Source organism: Puma concolor, chromosome E2 (assembly GCF_028749965.1).
Source record: "Puma concolor isolate L17-30 chromosome E2, mPumCon1.1.hap2, whole genome shotgun sequence".
NCBI lineage: Eukaryota > Metazoa > Chordata > Mammalia > Carnivora > Felidae > Puma > Puma concolor.
Genome location: NC_141681.1, coordinates 2,353,704 through 2,370,501, shown reverse-complemented (window position 1 = coordinate 2,370,501; position 16,798 = coordinate 2,353,704). Strand labels below are relative to the sequence as shown.

The window sequence follows — 16,798 nt, the reverse complement described above, 5'->3', positions numbered from 1 at the left end:
CTCTTCCCCGTAGACGCCACTGACCTTGTCTGCACCACACCCTGGTAGTCAGGACCCTTGCCTGTGTATCTTCGCAGATGTGTTTGTAGGGTAAGTTCCCAGAAGTAGAACTGCTGTGTATGTTCAAACTTTTGATACGACGCTAACAGATTTCCCGGAAAAGTTTTCACTTTTTTTTTTAATAATTTTTTTTTAAACACTCAACTGGTTTATTTGCATGATTAATAATCACATTTCCAGTAGTGGGTTTTTTCTCTTTAACGTTTATTTTTGAGAGAGTTGGGGGTGGTCAGAGTGAGAGGGAGACAGGATCCCAAGCAGGCTCCAGGTTCTGAGCTGTGAGCACAGAGCCCGACACGGGCTTGACCTCATACGCAAACCATGAGATCGTGGCCTCAGCCAGTCAGACGCTTCACGACTGAGCCACCCAGGCGCCCGTCGCAGTAATGTTTTATTCAGTTATTCTGTCATTGACTGTGTGTGAGAATGACTTTTTTTCTGTGTTTTTGTTTAAGGCTGGTAATTTTTCTTAATGATGTTAAAAGCACACATCTACTTTGAAACTTTAAATATTTGTTTGAGCAGACTGTGTATAAAAGAAAGCCTACATTTTAGGAATTTCATCTATGAAAAGCTTTGTGTACACATTTGTTTTAGAAGATTTCTTAGTAAATTCCTCCCCCTCTTTTTTTTTTTTTTTTTTTTTTTAAAGTTTGAAATGAGAAGTGCATACGATACAATCACTGAGTGTTTTAGTTGCCTGGTTATTCTTTTTGGAATAATAGAATTGAAAGGCTGACTTTTTTTTTCCCCACAGAAAAGAGAATTTTCAGAAATCTCATAAGAAGTAGGAAGACGTCTATCTTTTGTGATCTGTTTGATATGTTAATTGAAAAAACTTCATTTGGAACTTAGCTTTGCTCTGGAAGGGAGAGAGTAGTGTAAATGATTTTAGAATCACTTGAGCAGTCACAAAGAAATAGAGGTCCTCTTTTGAGGGATGCTGTGCTTTTCCTCTTAGTTTGCTTCTGATTTGTTTGTAAGAACCACTGTCACCTGTTGGCTGGCGAGATCAAGAGCCTGGCAGGTCACTGAACAAAGTTACGGTCTGTGAGTGCAGCTGTGTGACCACAGTTTTGTCTGTGAAAGTTAGTCTGTTTGTTGAGAGCTGGAACTTGGAACCTTGGCCTCATTAGCACCACACCTTAGATGCCACTGAGCTAAGAAAAACAGAAGCACTATCACTGTAGAACACTTTTAAAAATGTCTTCATGTTTTGGTAGGTGAATGACAGTTTCTTTAGAAAACACACATTGCAATGTTACCAAAGAAAAATGTTCCTATTACATAACTTTTAAACCTTTTTAGAACTGTTAAACTTCCAGAGAGTTTCCTTCCTAAATAAATTGTTTCTCTGTAGATTATAGTTCAGAGAAGGCTCAGAGAAACCATTTCTAAGCTTGGTTTTATCCCGTCTCTGTTCCTTAAATAACTGGGAACTATAGTTTACTGTTTCTTGAGACCACTGTGTACGGGGCTCTCTGAGGCCTCAGTAGGCAGAAAGCTTCCAATCTCTGGTCCAAAAGGACTTGCACACACCCAGCAAATACCATGCTGCATATACGTGTTTGCCTCTAGAGTGGGCTTAAGACTGAGATGATCTTTTTCCCTCATCCATAAAATACGAACTTTGGGAAATTTACAAGTAGTTAGGCAAGGAGAAGTAAATCCTAGCAGAAGAGCTGCTTATTGGCATGTATGAAAACAAAGATGTTTAGGTTCCTCTACTTTTCATGTCCCCTCGCTGCCGCCCCCCCCCCCCCCCCCCCGCCCCCGGCCATGGCTACACTCACTGTGCCCGTCTAGCATGGACCGAGACCGCAGCCTTCTTTAGGCCTGCCCTTCCAGTTGTTAGTCACGGCTGTAATGAACACGGAGTTCTTCTATCTAAGAGTACTGCGAGCAGAATTCTAAAAGGCAGCGCAAGCAAGGTGTGCAAATGTAGCAAAGGACGAAGGAAAGTAAACTTGTAGCCCCACGTCCATAGAAGGTCACTGCTAGGATCCTGGCACGCTCACCTCTGTCATCTGCCGCGGGTGCACTGCCTTTTACACGTCTGCCCCTTTGCTTAAAGCCTTGAGGTACTTGACGCTGCTGTGGGGCACGGACTCTTCTGTAGTTACAGGAACCAGCCGTGTGGCCCTGGACAAGTCACTTAACCTCACTGGACTTGCTTTCTGTTCAGCAAATTAAAAGGATTAGAATAACGGTTGCCAGGATCTGTCTTCCAGTCCTGATACGATTCACCTACCAGTTTTCACCCACCAGTGGGAGTAAATAGACTCGGGTTTTGAGAACCCGTGTTTTGCTAACCACAAACACTTGCAAGCATGGATTTTTCCTATTTTTACTTAATTGAATGAGAATCCATCCTCACCCATTTCTATGGAGGTGGCTGAGGCATTCCCTCCACAGGATCCACAGCGCAGGATGCAAAGCCCTTTGGTAAGCAAGATGCTTTCTGTTATTGTTGACCTTGGCTATAAGGGTCTGCAAGGTACAGCTCTGGATAATTTACCTCTAGGAAATCAGTTTACGGCTCTTGCCTTGGACCCATGAAAGGTTCACGTTTGAGCCATAGGACTATTCAGCGTCTCCAAGTTTTGGGGTTCTGAGATGAGTCATCTAGTAGGTATGGGCTTAAAGGCATTGACGCTTTAAAAAAAATCGAGATCTTATTTGGAACCTTAGTCTGTACAACCTGTCGAAGCGTCAATGCTTTGAGGTGGGGGCAGGGCACCTGGCTTTCCCCGTGCTTGCCCCAGCTGTCCCTTAGCAGGTGAGGAATCACATGCCAGCAGGATGTGCTTTGCCCACATCTGTGCATAGCTCTGTGGGTAAAGGGCGGGGAGGCACCCGCCCGGGGGGTAGACACCGCGCCATGGCTGGTATCACGGCATGAGCCGGTGTGAGTTCCAGCATCTGCCCGGGGCTGCAGGGAAGGGGGACGGATTTCCCGGAGTAGAGATGGCTGGGCGGTGGGTGGTTCTGGGATGGTTGGGGGAGGAGCAGGGATGTGGTCAGACAGCACCATCTGAGCAAGGCGGACGATGATGCCTGTCGTGGCGAGTCCATCCAGAATGTGGGGTGCTCAACTAGAATGTGGGGTGCACTTGAAAGGCGGACAGATGATACCCCGAAGTGTTTGCGTGCTACGGTTTATTCCCACAAGTGCCGTGGTAACCTGTCTTGGTGTGTGCATGTATACGTACGGTGTTCTACACACGCACCTGTGTATCCTCACGCACTGGTAATACTTCTGATATTGCCCTTAAAAAGTAATTGAAGCCACTAGCCAGGAGGGTTGTCCACGTTCCGTTGCTAAGTGCAGAGGAAAAACGCAGACGAATCTGTTGGTAAGCCCGTGGCAGCCCCACTCTGTGTACCTGTTTGTGTCCACGTGTGACCACACGGGACGGGGGAGGGGAAATATACTAGGCCGTGAAGGTTGGTGACTTTGGCAAGATGAGAAGGAGGAAATACCGGGGCAAAATGGAAAAGCCCTCACCATATCATGTGGAAAACAAACATCGAATCTGAAATTCTGTCTACGTTTGTGAGTGTGTCCCGCTTACAGATTAGATTGACTAGGTCTGGGGCCGAGGAGCAGGGGTAGAGAGAAGTGCCTTTGCAGGGACGATGTGATTGTGGCAGTTTTGGTGTGGGATTTTGTGTTACCTTTACTGTTGTTTTTGCGGCGGATGCTGGACGATAGGAAGGCGGTGGGGAGCACACCCGGGCCGGCCCAGAGTGCGGAGGAGCTGGGAGGGGGAGTTGGGAGGTGCGGACAGGGCGGGTGGCTGGCGCAGGGAGAGCTGAGGCGGTCTCCCCGCGCGCCGGGGCTGAGACGGTTTTGAGGAGTAAACACCTACGGAAAGGGAGAATAAGAGCGGTTTTGGTTTTCCAGTGAGGTGGCCAACAGACAGGACTTGGACGCTGGAGAGAAACGTGTGTTACTTAGGTTTTCTCCTGCTGACGTTCCAACAGGGCAGCTCAACGGAGCAAGCGCTAAGTGGGAAGTCTGTCGTTTTGGTGTTAGGTCAAGTTGGTGGCCTATAAGGGAACTCCTTTGTCTGGTGTTGCACTTTTTTTTTTGAGATTAAGGGGAGCTCCTGTTTTCTGTTTGAGAATGTTAAGTTTACATGAAACAAGGACAATGAGAAAGGGCTTGCGTTATTTCTCCATTACCGGAAAGGCGGCCCGACTGCTTACTAGCTTAGTATCGACGCGGCCCCGTCCGGCCGTTCACGTTCAAGTGTGTCTTCTGTCCCCGCTGTTGGTTTTCAGTGGTCCTAGAGAACCATGTGGTGACCGACGACGACGAGCCGGCCCTGAAGCGCCAGCGCCTGGAGATCAACTGCCAGGACCCCTCCATCAAGGTGAGAGTGCGGCGCCTCCCCGGTCCCTCCTCCACCTGCCCGCCTGCTGGGGGCGCGCCTGCCGCGTGGAGTGCGTGCCGCCTCGCCGCTCCGTGTCCGCTCCGCGCCCTCCGACAGCACGCGCCCCGCGCCACGCCGTCCCCACCCCACGCTGGGCCCCACCTGTGCCGCTGTGGCACCGTGGGCTCCGCAGGGCCGCGGCTGCGTGCGGCGGCGCAGCGCGAGTGAGACGCGCCGCCCGCTCCCTGTGGTCACGTGCTGCCGTCACGCGCTGCCCCTCCCTCTTGTTACGTGCTGCCGTCACGCGCCGTTCTCACGCTGCCCTCACGCGCTGCCCCCTCCCAGCTGTCCCGCGCTGTTCGCTCACGGTCCTTTCGCTGCCCTCGCGTGCTGTCCTCGCACCCGGTCCCCGCGGGAGTGTCCTCGGGGGGGGGGGGGTGCAGGTGGGCCTTCCCTGCCAGTGGCCGCTCTGGTGAGGAGGTGTGTCGGCACAGTGACCGCTCCACGAAGCGGGTTGCGTGGACGCGTGCGGACTGTGTTCATCCCGTGGCTCCCCTCGCTCCCCGCCTCCCCGCGCAGGCAGTTTCAGAAGCGCCTAGGTCCTTGAGAAGACGAGCTCAGTTGCGCAGGGACTGAGGATGTCTGCCTCTCCCCATTAGAGCCCGCCTCGTCCCCATTCTTGGTCCCCCCGGTCCCCTCAGCCCCGTGCCCGCCCGGGTCTCTTGTTCCCACAGCCCTGTGCCCACCCTGGTCTGTCCCCGTAGCCTGGTCCCTGGTCCCCGTCTCCTGGTTCCGCGCCCGTCTTTCGCAGGTGTCTGTTACTCTCCCAAGTCAAAGTCAGGAACGGAGGGAGAAGAGATGGACACCGCTTCCTGTTCTGTCCGGCGGTGGTTTCTCGAGCCCCCCCCCCCGCAGCAGGCAGTGCACTGGTTGCGGGCCAGCCGCCCCCCCCCCCCCCCCCTGCCCTGAGGAGCGCCCCTGGCGGGAAGCGAATTTGAGGGAAGCTCCATGGCCCAGGGAGGCAGGTGGGACTTGAGCCCGCAGCCCTGCACGCGCAGGCCGCTTGCCGGCCACTGGGTGGCGGGCTTGCTGTTCGGAAGCGCCCGGCCGGCACCGGCAGGCCGTCCGCTTGCTGTGTGCCGCTTGCCCGGTGGGCGACTCGGGCCAGCAGGGCAGCGTCCCGAAGACCGCGTGCGCGCTGTCGCAGAGCTGGGACCCTGGGCGCACGGGGACGGCCCCGGAAAGCACGCCCTGGGGAATGGGGCCCCCACGGAGGCGCTGCGGGGTGGTTCTCCCCGAACAGATGCGACCAGGGTCGGCGTCCGGGGACGTGGCTGCTTACGGTTCTCGGCGTCCCTTCTGAGGGTCTTCTCTTTTCCGCTTGCAGTCATTCCTGTACTCCATTAACCAGACAATCTGCTTACGGTTGGATAGCATCGAGGCCAAGCTGCAAGCTCTGGAGGCCACTTGTAAGTCGTTAGAGGAGAAGCTGGACCTGGTCACGAACAAGCAGCACAGCCCCATCCAAGTCCCCATGGTGGCCGGCTCCCCCCTCGGCGCGACCCAGACGTGCAACAAAGTGCGATGGTAAGAGCAGAGCGCGGGGCCCCCTCGCCAGCCCGCCGGCCCGCCTGGCCCCGTGGCGGGAGTTGGGCACACGCCGGCGTCCCCTCCTCGGTTCCCTGGCCCCGGGTGTAGCGAGAGGAAAGCACACGTGTGACGTGCAGTCTGAGTGCCTCTGAGTCGGCTCCCGGGCACGAACCAGCCTGTCGCGTGTCCTCTGCAGCCAGCCCACCAGATCTTGGAAGGTGTACCTTTCTTCCCTTTACTGTGTCCCATGTGGCTGGTTCTCAGATGCCAGTGCTTGTAAGTGTTCCTGGAGCATCCTGCACTTTCCTTCCTATCGGTAGTTACGTGTCTTCTAAAAACACTCACGGTCTAACCTAGTGGTGCCTGTGGTAGTTTTATACCGTGTGAGTTGAAACTTCATAAAGAATTCACCTAGACTGGAAAGATGTCTCCCCGTCTGTGGCCTTTGTCTCTGTCCAGGGTGCCCAGTTAGATGCTGGTGTTCCTGGCGTGACCTAAAGCTCAGGCTCTGGGCATCAGTTTCCATCAGCCTTGGCGTCTCGTCTTTTCCCACGGGGGCTCCAAAGAAAGTCACACTTGTGGTGGCGGCAGAATTTGTCCTTGTAGGTGATGAGAACTTGAAGCGTTTTTGCTAAGGGCTCTCTTGTTGTCGCCTTGCTGCCAGTGTGTGCTGGGTTCTGCCCTGCCCACGTGCCCTGGGGATGGGAGCAGTGATAAGGGGCAGGTGGGGTTGACCGGGGGTTCCTGGTTTGGTTTGGGAGTGCTCACGAACACGCTTCACTTTCAAGGTGGCCACTTGTCCCAGTTTGTCTGGGACGGCTGCTGCGTGGGTGTGATTGCTAGTGCCTCATGTGTCTGGAATGCCGCGTGGCCCACGCCTGATCTCTGTCCCTAGGGAAGGTGGGCTCATCCGTGGTGTTGCTCGGAGACAGGCTTTCGACCTGTGTTTGCAGGTGTCCTACCAGATCCCGCGTGGGTTTCCTCCAGCAGACACTCGTGGACCCTCATCTCTGTAGGCCGTGGGGCTCCACCCTGGCAGAACCAGTGCCTGTTTTCAGAGCAGTTTTTTTGTGATACCCTCTTATCCCAAAATGTGATGTGAAGAAAACATTTATATTGGAAAAACCAGTAAAATGTCTTAATTGTAGCATAAGGAGAAATTAAAGGCCGGTGGGGTATAATACGATAACACGTATTTCCATAAGTGAACGGTTAGGTGAGATGCACGAGGGGGCAGTGAGCAGGCCAGATCCCCAGACGTCGTATGTGGCGTCCTGGTGGTGGGGAGGGCTGTGGCGTGAGTCCGCACACACTGGGAACTCTACTAGTTGGTGATGGAATCCTACAAGATGACGAGCCGTTCTTGATGAAGTTTCAAATAAAGCAAAATGGAATTTTTTCTAGACTCGAACGATAGTTGAATTCCTGGAAAGTTTGTTACGTTAAAATTACCCGAGAACATTTTGTGTTGGAGCGTAGAATAGAGTCAGATGCTAGGCTCAGAGAGCTGTTAGAATCCTGATTTTCCTTGAGTGTCAGGGACATTGGAAGTTTGTGCAGGAAGATGTTTTGTTAGATGAGCGCGTCTCACGCGCCAAAGGATGTCTTAACCTCCTTGGCCATACCCGTGAAGTGCCAGCGGTGTCTCGTGAGTGTGATGACCCAGTACGCCCCACTGGATTTCAGACCCTGCCCCTAGCAGTTCCAGTGGGAACTGCTGCTCCCGGGCACGAGAAGAGAATGACTCGTGAGCAAGCAGCCGGCCCGTGCCGAGGGTGGTCCTCCTTCGTGTGTGACTTCCTTACCTGTGTTTGGAAGAGGTAATCTTGACGAGTCAGGGAAAGTGTCGACGAAGTCTGCCCGTTGAGATTCCACAGCTGATGCCTTGTGACGGTTCCGTCAGGGGCAGGCAGGTGAGTTCCGGGTCTGAAGGGTGCTGTTGCAGCTGCGGTTTGGACCTGCGAGCCGCTTGTTTTGGGATTTGTTTTGTGTCCGGAGCAGGGTGTGTTACTGGGAGAACAGGCCTCTGCGTGCCACGGGCTGCCCTGGTCTGAAGCCGCGCGGTGACCTGGGTCAAGTCACGTGCTGGTATTAATTTGTCCGTTTCCAGTTTCTTCGTCTTCAAAAACAAGACAAGACGGAGGTGACCTGGGCCTGCCTTTACGGGCTCCATTTCCGTCTCCTGCGGTCCTAACCATGAAGCTGTGGGGTGGGGGCTGGGAGACAGGGTGGCACCCCTTCCTTTGGATTTGGGCCTCCGGGCCGGTGTGCCGTGTCCCGTTGGGCTTTGGGTTGTCCGAAGGCGGAGGGGCTCACTTGGATGAAGGCATTTCCAGGCGGCAGGGAGCCACCAGCTTCTCCAGCTTTCTTCAGCGTTTTCTCCATCGCGGGGCTGGCGGGGAGACACCATGGGCAGCCTCCCTGGGTGGAAATCCCACCGTGCTTCCCTCTGCCCCAAGACAGGTGGTAAAGCTGCTGTGGTTTTCTGTGTGTGTATTGACAAGCGGTAAATTAAAAGGAAAGCTTTCTGATACCGAGTCAGATATATGATCTGGCTAAACCAAATCAGGTAGGTTTTCTGGCTTTGAGTAATTGTACCGGTAACATAAAATCAACCCGCCGGAGAGCGCACTTACTGTGTCTTGACACAAGGTTTGTGAATGTTTTTCGTAAAACAGTTACGTGTAGAAACTGGTGTGAGAGTAAGAAAGGAACAGTCCTTTTTCTGTTTTCTCTTAAGCGTGGCCTTAATTCATATGTATATGAATGATTTTTAAAGAATTAAGACAACAGTTGAAAGCTGCTGACAGGAAATTTTGGGGAGAAGTAAGGGAGAAGAATTTAATTACAGTAGATCAGAGGAAAAAGTGTATATTTTAGTTAGAAGGCTACAAATTTGTAAACCGTAAGTAAAGGAGAATTGTGCGTATGAAATGCGAGTAGTGAGTGGGACGTAGAAAAGGGAAAGTCTCCAAAATAAATTAAAAATTGGTTAACGTTCTGAGTAACAGAGTACTTTTACCAATTATTTATTTTGGGCCTCAGATATTTAAAATATAAGTTAGAAGCATTTGAGTTCTGGATTACTTTAGATGTAAATCATATGCTTTTAATTTAAGATTTTTTAGGCCCATATCGTGGATGATTCGTGGGGAAGTCTGAGTGTAATTGAACCCGACAGATGGGGGCCCCTTAAAATGTCTTTTCAGTTAACGAGGAATCGGGTGGTGGGTGAGAAGCCGTCGTCCGAAACCCCGCTCGCCCTTCCATTTGGAGAGGCTGCCTGAGGCCCAGAGCTGGCCCGAAGCCGCGGTGCACAGCTAAGTCGGTGTCTGCATTCTGAGATGCGTCCGCTCATCTGCTGGTTCTTTCTCGAGACCGTGCTCTTAGCTCTGAGAGTTACTTGTTCTCTTTACTCCCTGGGGGGCAGAAGGCGGCAGAGCGCTGCCAGCTCCAGGTGGCGACTTAGGATCCAGATTTTCAGATTGTACGCCTGAATGAGATTCTTTAAATGAGTCCAAGAAAAAGAAATGAAAGAAAACCTTTTTCTTTGATGCTCAAGCTTAACCGTTGTAATGAAACTGTTGGTGAGGGTGTTTGGATAGGTTTCATCCAATGACGGTGTTCTTCTTGGGGAAAAGAACACTCGAGTTGCTGCAGGTAGGTGCTTTTCTTTCTTGGAAGTGCACCATAAATTTGGATTTTGCTTAATTGTGGTTCTAGGTGTAGCGACTTGAGGCTTTACCTCTAAAGCTCCTCTCACGTTGGTGTCGACGTTGGAAGTGGCTGACCGCTGACGTGCTCCTTGAGGAGCTGTGGCAGGCCCTCTGCGCATTTCAGAAGGGCCTCCGTTTTAGAATGTGGGCTGCAGGGGCACCTGGGTGGCTTAGTCAGTTAAGCGGTTAAGCGTCTGACTTCAGCTCAGGTCATGATCTCACAGTTCGTGAGTTCGAGCCCCGCGTCCGGCTTTGTGCTGACAGCTCAGAGCCCGGAGCCTGCTTCCGATTCTGTGTCTCCCTCTCTCCCTGCCCCCTGCCCTGCTCACACTCTGTCTCTGTCTCTCAAAGAGCGAATAAGCGTTAAAAAAAAAAATTTTAGAATGTGGGCTGCAGGGGTCAGGTGTATGGATAGGGACGTTCATGCAGATCAGCGTAGAAATTCCTCTTTTGCACTTCATTGAAGCTCCACACCGTGCCATTTGGAGAAAGCACAGTGAGTAGGACGTTGCTGAGCTGCGGCTGCTGCCCTAGCTGATGACCGCCGGGAAGCTGGCAGGACGGTGCCCGCACGGTGCCTACCTGGAGTGGGAGAATTCCCGCTTGTCCCCGGTGCCCTCCGGGGCCAGCCTGTGTGATGAGTCAGCAGCTCAAACCCTCGTGCTCCGGGTTGGTTTTCATTAACAGGACACGTTACTACACATTGACTAATTAAAAAAAAATGCTTGTCTCTTATTTTTAAAAGCAAGATGTTTTTATTTTTTATGCACAAATGGTTTTTTATGGAGGTGTAATTGCCGTACAACAGATTTTCATTTTTAAAGCTTGAAAAGTTTTTTTTTGTGCTTTTAAAACTTTAGTGTGCTTCTACATCTACAATTTTATTTATTTTTTTTTTTTTAAAGTTTTTTTTTTTTTTCAACATTTATTTATTTTTGGGACAGAGAGAGACAGAGCATGAATGGGGGAGGGGCAGAGAGAGAGGGAGACACAGAATCGGAAACAGGCTCCAGGCTCTGAGCCATCAGCCCAGAGCCCGACGCGGGGCTCGAACTCACGGACCGCGAGATCGTGACCTGGCTGAAGTCGGACGCTTAACCGACTGCGCCACCCAGGCGCCCCTACATCTACAATTTTAAAACAGTCGGAGTAAATCAGGGGCCTCTTTGTAATACTCAGACATACAAGTGATTTCTTTTCGAGATAATCTTTTCCTTCAGAGAGATATGTCCTCTGGGACACCTGAGGGAAGAAAATGATTTTCTTTCCTTTCCTCTAAGCTGATTATTGATCAAGAAATTATTTAAATTCCCTCTACCATGCTGGCTGCTGAGTCTGTTTTATTTCCCAGAGGGCCTTTTGTGTTAAGTGTTGGTGGATATTTGTGGAAAGGCTATTTTTTTGAGCCTTCGTGGCTTCTGGGTAGAGAGAGGTCCCTTCCTGGGGTCTCTCGGGACACTTGCAGTCCTGGTGAGGGGTCATCCGTGTTCAGAGCATTTCCGCTCTGGGTCATTGAGCTCTTCAGTCAGGACCGTAGCATTTCGTAGGCTTTGGAATGTGAGAGACTCCAGATAGGGCTGTTTGAATTATGAGAAAAGGTTTGGTTTTAGCCGTGATGGGCCTGGTTTTAGTTCTTTCCTTACCAAGTTTTCAGTTTTTTTTGATGTTTCCACTTAACTTTGTAGACGTATGATCTCTCTTGCCGACTGTTTACACTCCTTTGTACAGCCGCACACGTTTAGTGACCTAACGAGGGTACCCTGTACGTGTCAGGGCCGAGTACCAGCCAAGGAAAACTCACAGTTTACACACATACAACCGGCAGAATGATCAACCTAATGTGATGACTCAGATACAGTCTGATAAGCAGCGCAGATCCTAAATGTGCAGCCGAGCATTTTAATAGATCGCGCACGTCTGCTAATCTGGAGTACTTCTCTCGTGGTAGAATAGCACAAAGCTCATCACTTGGGATCTGTAGGTCAGTTTGGAGAGAATTGCCCTCTCAACGCCATGGAGTCTTTGGACCCACGAACACGGTGCACGTCTCCCCTTACGCTGGTCTTTAATTTCTCAGCAGTCTTCTGGTTTTCGGTGCGTAGCTCTTACTCGCGTTTTGTTAAAGTTTTCTCCAAGTACGCCATACTTTCAGATGCTGTCGTGAAGGGTACTGTGTTTTCTCTACTTACCTTTATCCTGCATCGTTTCTAAATTCATTTTGTTTTAGTAGCTTTGCTGTAGGACTTAAGATAAAGGGAAGTATTTGTGGTCATGTATGTTTTTTACATATATAAAGAGAGTTTTACTTGTCATCAAATTTCTCTAGCATTTCTTTTTTTTGAGAGAGAGTGTGGGGGAAGAGGGCCAGAGAGAGGGAGACAGAGAATCCCAAGTAGGCTCCACACTCAGCGCAGAGGCCAAAGCAGGGCTTGAACTCAAGAACCCTGAGATGATGACCTGAGCCAAAATCAAGAGTTGGGTGCTTAACCGACTGAGCTACCCAGGCACCCTGTCTGCTCCATGGATAGGATCTCTCATTTCAGCGTGTAATTTTTTTTTCTTTTTGTACTTTTACTTCATTTCTGATCTCCGAGTGAAAGCATCCAGTCTTCCACCGTTAAGTGTGGTGTTGGCTGTAAATCTTTTGCAGATGCTCTTTATCAGGTTGATGAAGTTCTATTCCTGATTTCATGAGAGTTTTTACTGTGAGCAGGCATTGAATTGAATGTTCACGTGCTCTTTCTGTATCTTCTTGAGATGATTATGTGGTTTTTCTTTTTGATTCTGTTGTTGCAGTGAGTTATACTGATTGATTTCAAATGCTAAACCAGCCTTGCATTTCTGTCATAATAAACCTGATGGTCATAGCATGTTACCCTTTTTATGTATTTTTGGACCGACTTGCTAACATGTAGTTAAAGGTTTTTGCATCTGTTTTCATGGGGTATGCTAGTCTATAGTTTTCTTTCTTGACCTGTCTTTGTTACTAGGGTGATGCTAGTCTCAAAAATTTATCTGGGAGGGCTGCCTGCGTGCTCAGTCGGTTAAGTGTCTGACTTGGCTCGGGTCATGATCTCATGGTTCATGAGTTCGAGCCCCGCATTGAGCTCTGTGCTGACGGCTCGGAGCCCGGAGCCTGCTTCGGATTCTGGGTCTCCCTCTCCCTCTCCGCCCCTCCCCCGCTCATCCTCTGGCTCTTTGAAAAATAAACAAACATAAAAAAACTTAAAAAAATGGTTTGGGAAGCCTTCTCTTGTCTGTTTTCTGATAATGTTTCTGTATGGTTAGTTTTATTTCTTCCTTAAATATTTGATCCAGTTTGCCAGTGAATTATGAATTCAGTTTCTTTAATAAATACAGAACTTTGATAAACGTGGAACTTTTTGAGTCACTGTTATTTAATTTGTATTCTCCAAGGACTTTGTTTTTGTCTAAATCCTGGAATTTGTTAACATAATACTTTTTCATAGTATTGGCGTATTTTTTATTTTTTTATTTAAACAATTTTTTTTAACGTTTTTATTCATTTTTGAGAGACAGTGCTCGTAGGGGAGGGCAGAGAGAGAGGGAGACAGAATCAGAAGTAGGCTCCAAGCTCTGAGCTGTCAGCACAGAGCACGACGCGGGGCTCGAACCCGCGAACCGTGAGATCGCGACCTGGGCTGACAGAAGCCGAGGTCGGATGCTTAACCGAGTGAGCCACCCAGGCGTCACTCACGTATTACCTTTCAAATGTCTGTAGGTCCACATCGCATTTAGTTGCTGTGTCTTCTTGGGCTCCTTTGGTGTGTGATAATCTCACAGACCTGGTTTTTATAATTTTTTGAGGAGTATTGGTCAGGTGTTTTATAGATTGTCCCTCACTTGGGATTTGTCTGTTGCTTTTCTCCTGATGAGCCTGGGGTTGCCGAAGTCTGAGAGGCAGCCCCCAGAGGCGAAGTGCCATTCTCATCACACCTTCTCCAGGGTGCGTGCTGGCTCCGTGACTTCTGTCTGCTGGTGTGGTCTTGGATCACTGGGCTGAGGTTGCGTTGGTCAGATTCCTCCCCTGTCAAGTTCCAACTGCCCCCCTTCTCTGCCCCCTGTGCTCTTGGGAAGGACATCACTGGACATCACTGAGCTCAGCTCCAAATGAAAGAGTGTGGAGTTCTTTTTTTTTTTTTTTTTTTAATTTCTAGTTGTTTTTTTTTTTTTTTACATTCATTTTTGAGAGAGAGAGCACACGAGCGGGGGAGGGGCAGAGAGAGAGGGAGATGCAGGATCGGAAGCAGGCTCCAGGCTCCGAGCTGTCGGCACAGAGCCCGACGCGGGGCTCGAACCCATGAACCGCAAGATCATGACCTGAGCCGAAGTCGGACGCTCCACTGACTGAGCCACCCAGGCGCCCCAAGTGAAAGAGTGGGAAGTTCTGCTGCACCTCTTGGGTATGTTGTTACTGTACTGCACGGGAGGTTTCTCTCTTCCTCCCCGTTTGATTGTCACTCGTTTGTATCAGTGTGGACTCACGGGTATTTATTTTACGCTTTGGGTTGGAATCCAGTACTCTTTTGTTTTGCTGCTCAAATGTTCCAGCTTCTGTGGCTGAGACTGCTCTGCTGTGGCTTCTGTGTCCTTGGACACTCCCTCCCCGCTAGTCATTTTGGTTTGTTTTGAGCACTTCCTTCCTTTCTGGCACACAAGGCGCTCCAGGCTCGTCTTGCGTCCTCCCCACACCAGTCCTCCAGTCCGCCGTCTCCTGTATTGGAAAGTGGCGGCAGAGACAGGATCTGAGCATCCGGAATCTCACCGCTGTGGTGTCCCTCGCGGCTCTGTGTCCCCCTGCTCCCCCTGGGGGTCCCTCCTGTTGTCCGGCTTTTCCTCCTAGCAGTTCTTGTCCGGTAGCCATTTTCCTGTAGCTCCTTGGGAAGAAGAAAGGATCTGCGTTCCCAACCAATGTGCCCTTCTGGTTTGGGACTGACGGCTTGCAGTCAGAGGGCTCCGTTACGGTGCAAGTGTGGCTTCTTGGGGAGCGGAGGCAGGCTTAGAACCAGCCCTCCTCTGAAGCAGCTCGTGGTCGACGTTTGCTGCATTAGGTTATCCCTGTTTCTCTGTGGCAGCTGCTTATTTGGGGGTGTGGTTTTCACGCTGGAACTTGTTCGTGTTTTGTTTTTTTGTTTTTTTTAATGTTTTTATTTATTTTTGAGACAGAGACAGAGCATGAGCGGGGGAGGAGCAGAGAAAGAGGGAGACACAGAATCCGAAGCAGGCTCCAGGCTCCGGGCTGTCGGCACAGAGCCCGATGTGGGGCTCGAACTCACGGACCGTGAGATCATGACCCGAGCCGAAGTCGGACGCCCAACCGACTGAGCCGCCCAGGCGCCCCAGGAACTTGTTCATTTCATTAGATATTGGGAAGCAGTTTTTAATGCTCATTTGTTCTTATCCCTAAGGATACTTTTTTGGATCCTGGTTTTTATGACTTTTTAGTCTTGAGTCTGTAAAGAACAGAACTAACTCCACGAAACAAATTTCAGTGAAGGTCGAACACTTGGTACGTCGGTTGGGTGACTTGAACTGCGGTAAAGAATCCTCCAGATTCGTGGGCTGACTGTTGCAGGTTGGCACGTTCTGCTCCTAAAAATGCTGGCCCCTCTCCTGTTTACATCTCATCCGTGAGCACTGGTCCCAGGGCCGTGCTTGCTCCGAAGGGAATGTAGCTTGGCTGCCTAGTGGCTGCCCGAGATAGGACCACCCTGTGCACAGGGGGCAGGGGCCCGTGGTGGCCACGAGCCCCCCTGCTGCTCTGGGACGTGAGGACCTCGGGGTGTCTGGTTTTACCGTTTTAACTAAGGGCGGTGCCCCTGCTTCTGCTCCCACCAGGTTTGCTGTCACGGAAGTCTGAGGCTGGCTGCTGGACGGTTTAGACAGTTGGGTGTGTGTAAGTACACTTCACACACCGTTCGTTTTATTACGACCCCGGTTCCCGTGTGCCGTGCAGGAGCGTGCCTCTGAGCGCCCGTGGGAGAGTGCGTGCTGAGGGAGCACGTGTCTGTGGAGTTGGAGAATCTGTACCTGTTTTCTTATGAGTAGAACGTGGAATTACTCGAGATTTTTGCTAGCTTGCTTTGTTGAGAGTCTTTGAGATAATTCACAAAAATGAGAAGATGAGTATCTCAGATTTCCCCTGAACTTTACGAGTAGTTACTTTGAACGGCAGAAGGACCGGCCGGCAGAGGAATGTGGCCCGGTGAGGCTCCTCTGTGGGTGCGAGGGAGGCAGGGACGTGGCCCACATCTTTTTGATGTTCTGGCAGGTCCCTCCTCCCTCGGCCACAGAGCACAAAGCTGAACGTTACTGTGTGAAGAGAAGCCACACCTGAGCTGCCCGCCTTGCACGGGGAGGGGCGGCGTTGCGTGAAGGTGCGGTCTTGCCTCACCCTCGAAGGTTAGCACGGGGCACAGAACGGGACACCCTGAGGTCGGGGCGTCTCTCCCGTGCCCGGAGCCTGGCTGTCACTCACTGAGCGTCAGCACTTCCTAGGGGAAGGAGTATTCAGAGGATTTCCTTTGGGCGTATAAGTCAGTCTCTTCTAGGATGGTCGTGCTCTCAGCACCTGCCTGCGTGAAGTACGATGTGGGCAGAGAACCTAGTCGTGGACGTTCTTCTCTGTCCTGCGGTCGTTTGGTGATGGGTGTCTGCGTCCCCCCAGCAGTGAACGTCCGTGGGTGTGTCGCCATCGATTGATCAGACTTGTTCGCCGTTGGTTTATTTCCTGGAGCGAGTGCAGTCAGTGCTTGTGAACGTTTTCCTTGGTGATTAGGAGCTGGAAACGGGTTCATACAAACCTGACTTCCCCAGGGCACCCCATTCTGCAAGGAAGCAAACGTAGAGGCATTCTCTTGGGTTAAGCCCAGTGCACTAAAATTCTTGGGTAGGGAGGGAGGCTACCCCCCTGCCCCACCATTTCCACAGCAGACTGGCTAGTTGATGGCGGCCATCCCCTCTGAGCTGGCAACAGCTTCAGACCCGAATCAGCATGCTGTTTCCTTTGGCTTCAGCCGGCTCCAAACATTA

General features: G+C 51.0%; 1 protein-coding gene and 1 long non-coding RNA gene across 7 annotated transcripts in view; one reads left to right on the top strand and one right to left on the bottom strand.

Annotated features, from left to right (window-relative positions):
- The window catches only part of BANP (BTG3 associated nuclear protein), a 113,534-nt gene that overhangs the window by 27,516 nt on the left and 69,220 nt on the right, over positions 1 to 16,798 (top strand). For all 6 annotated transcript variants that reach the window (XM_086688726.1, XM_025920475.2, XM_086688727.1 and 3 more), the window contains exons 3-4: positions 4,348 to 4,439; positions 5,827 to 6,026. In XM_086688726.1, the coding sequence (XP_086544852.1) occupies positions 4,348 to 4,439; positions 5,827 to 6,026 (292 nt within the window). The remainder of the gene's footprint in view (positions 1 to 4,347; positions 4,440 to 5,826; positions 6,027 to 16,798) is intronic.
- LOC147573293 (uncharacterized) lies at positions 3,723 to 4,383 on the bottom strand. The gene is made up of 2 exons (XR_015244592.1): positions 4,273 to 4,383; positions 3,723 to 3,928 (listed from the first exon to the last, which is right to left on the bottom strand). It is a non-coding gene; the product is annotated as an uncharacterized LOC147573293 (long non-coding RNA).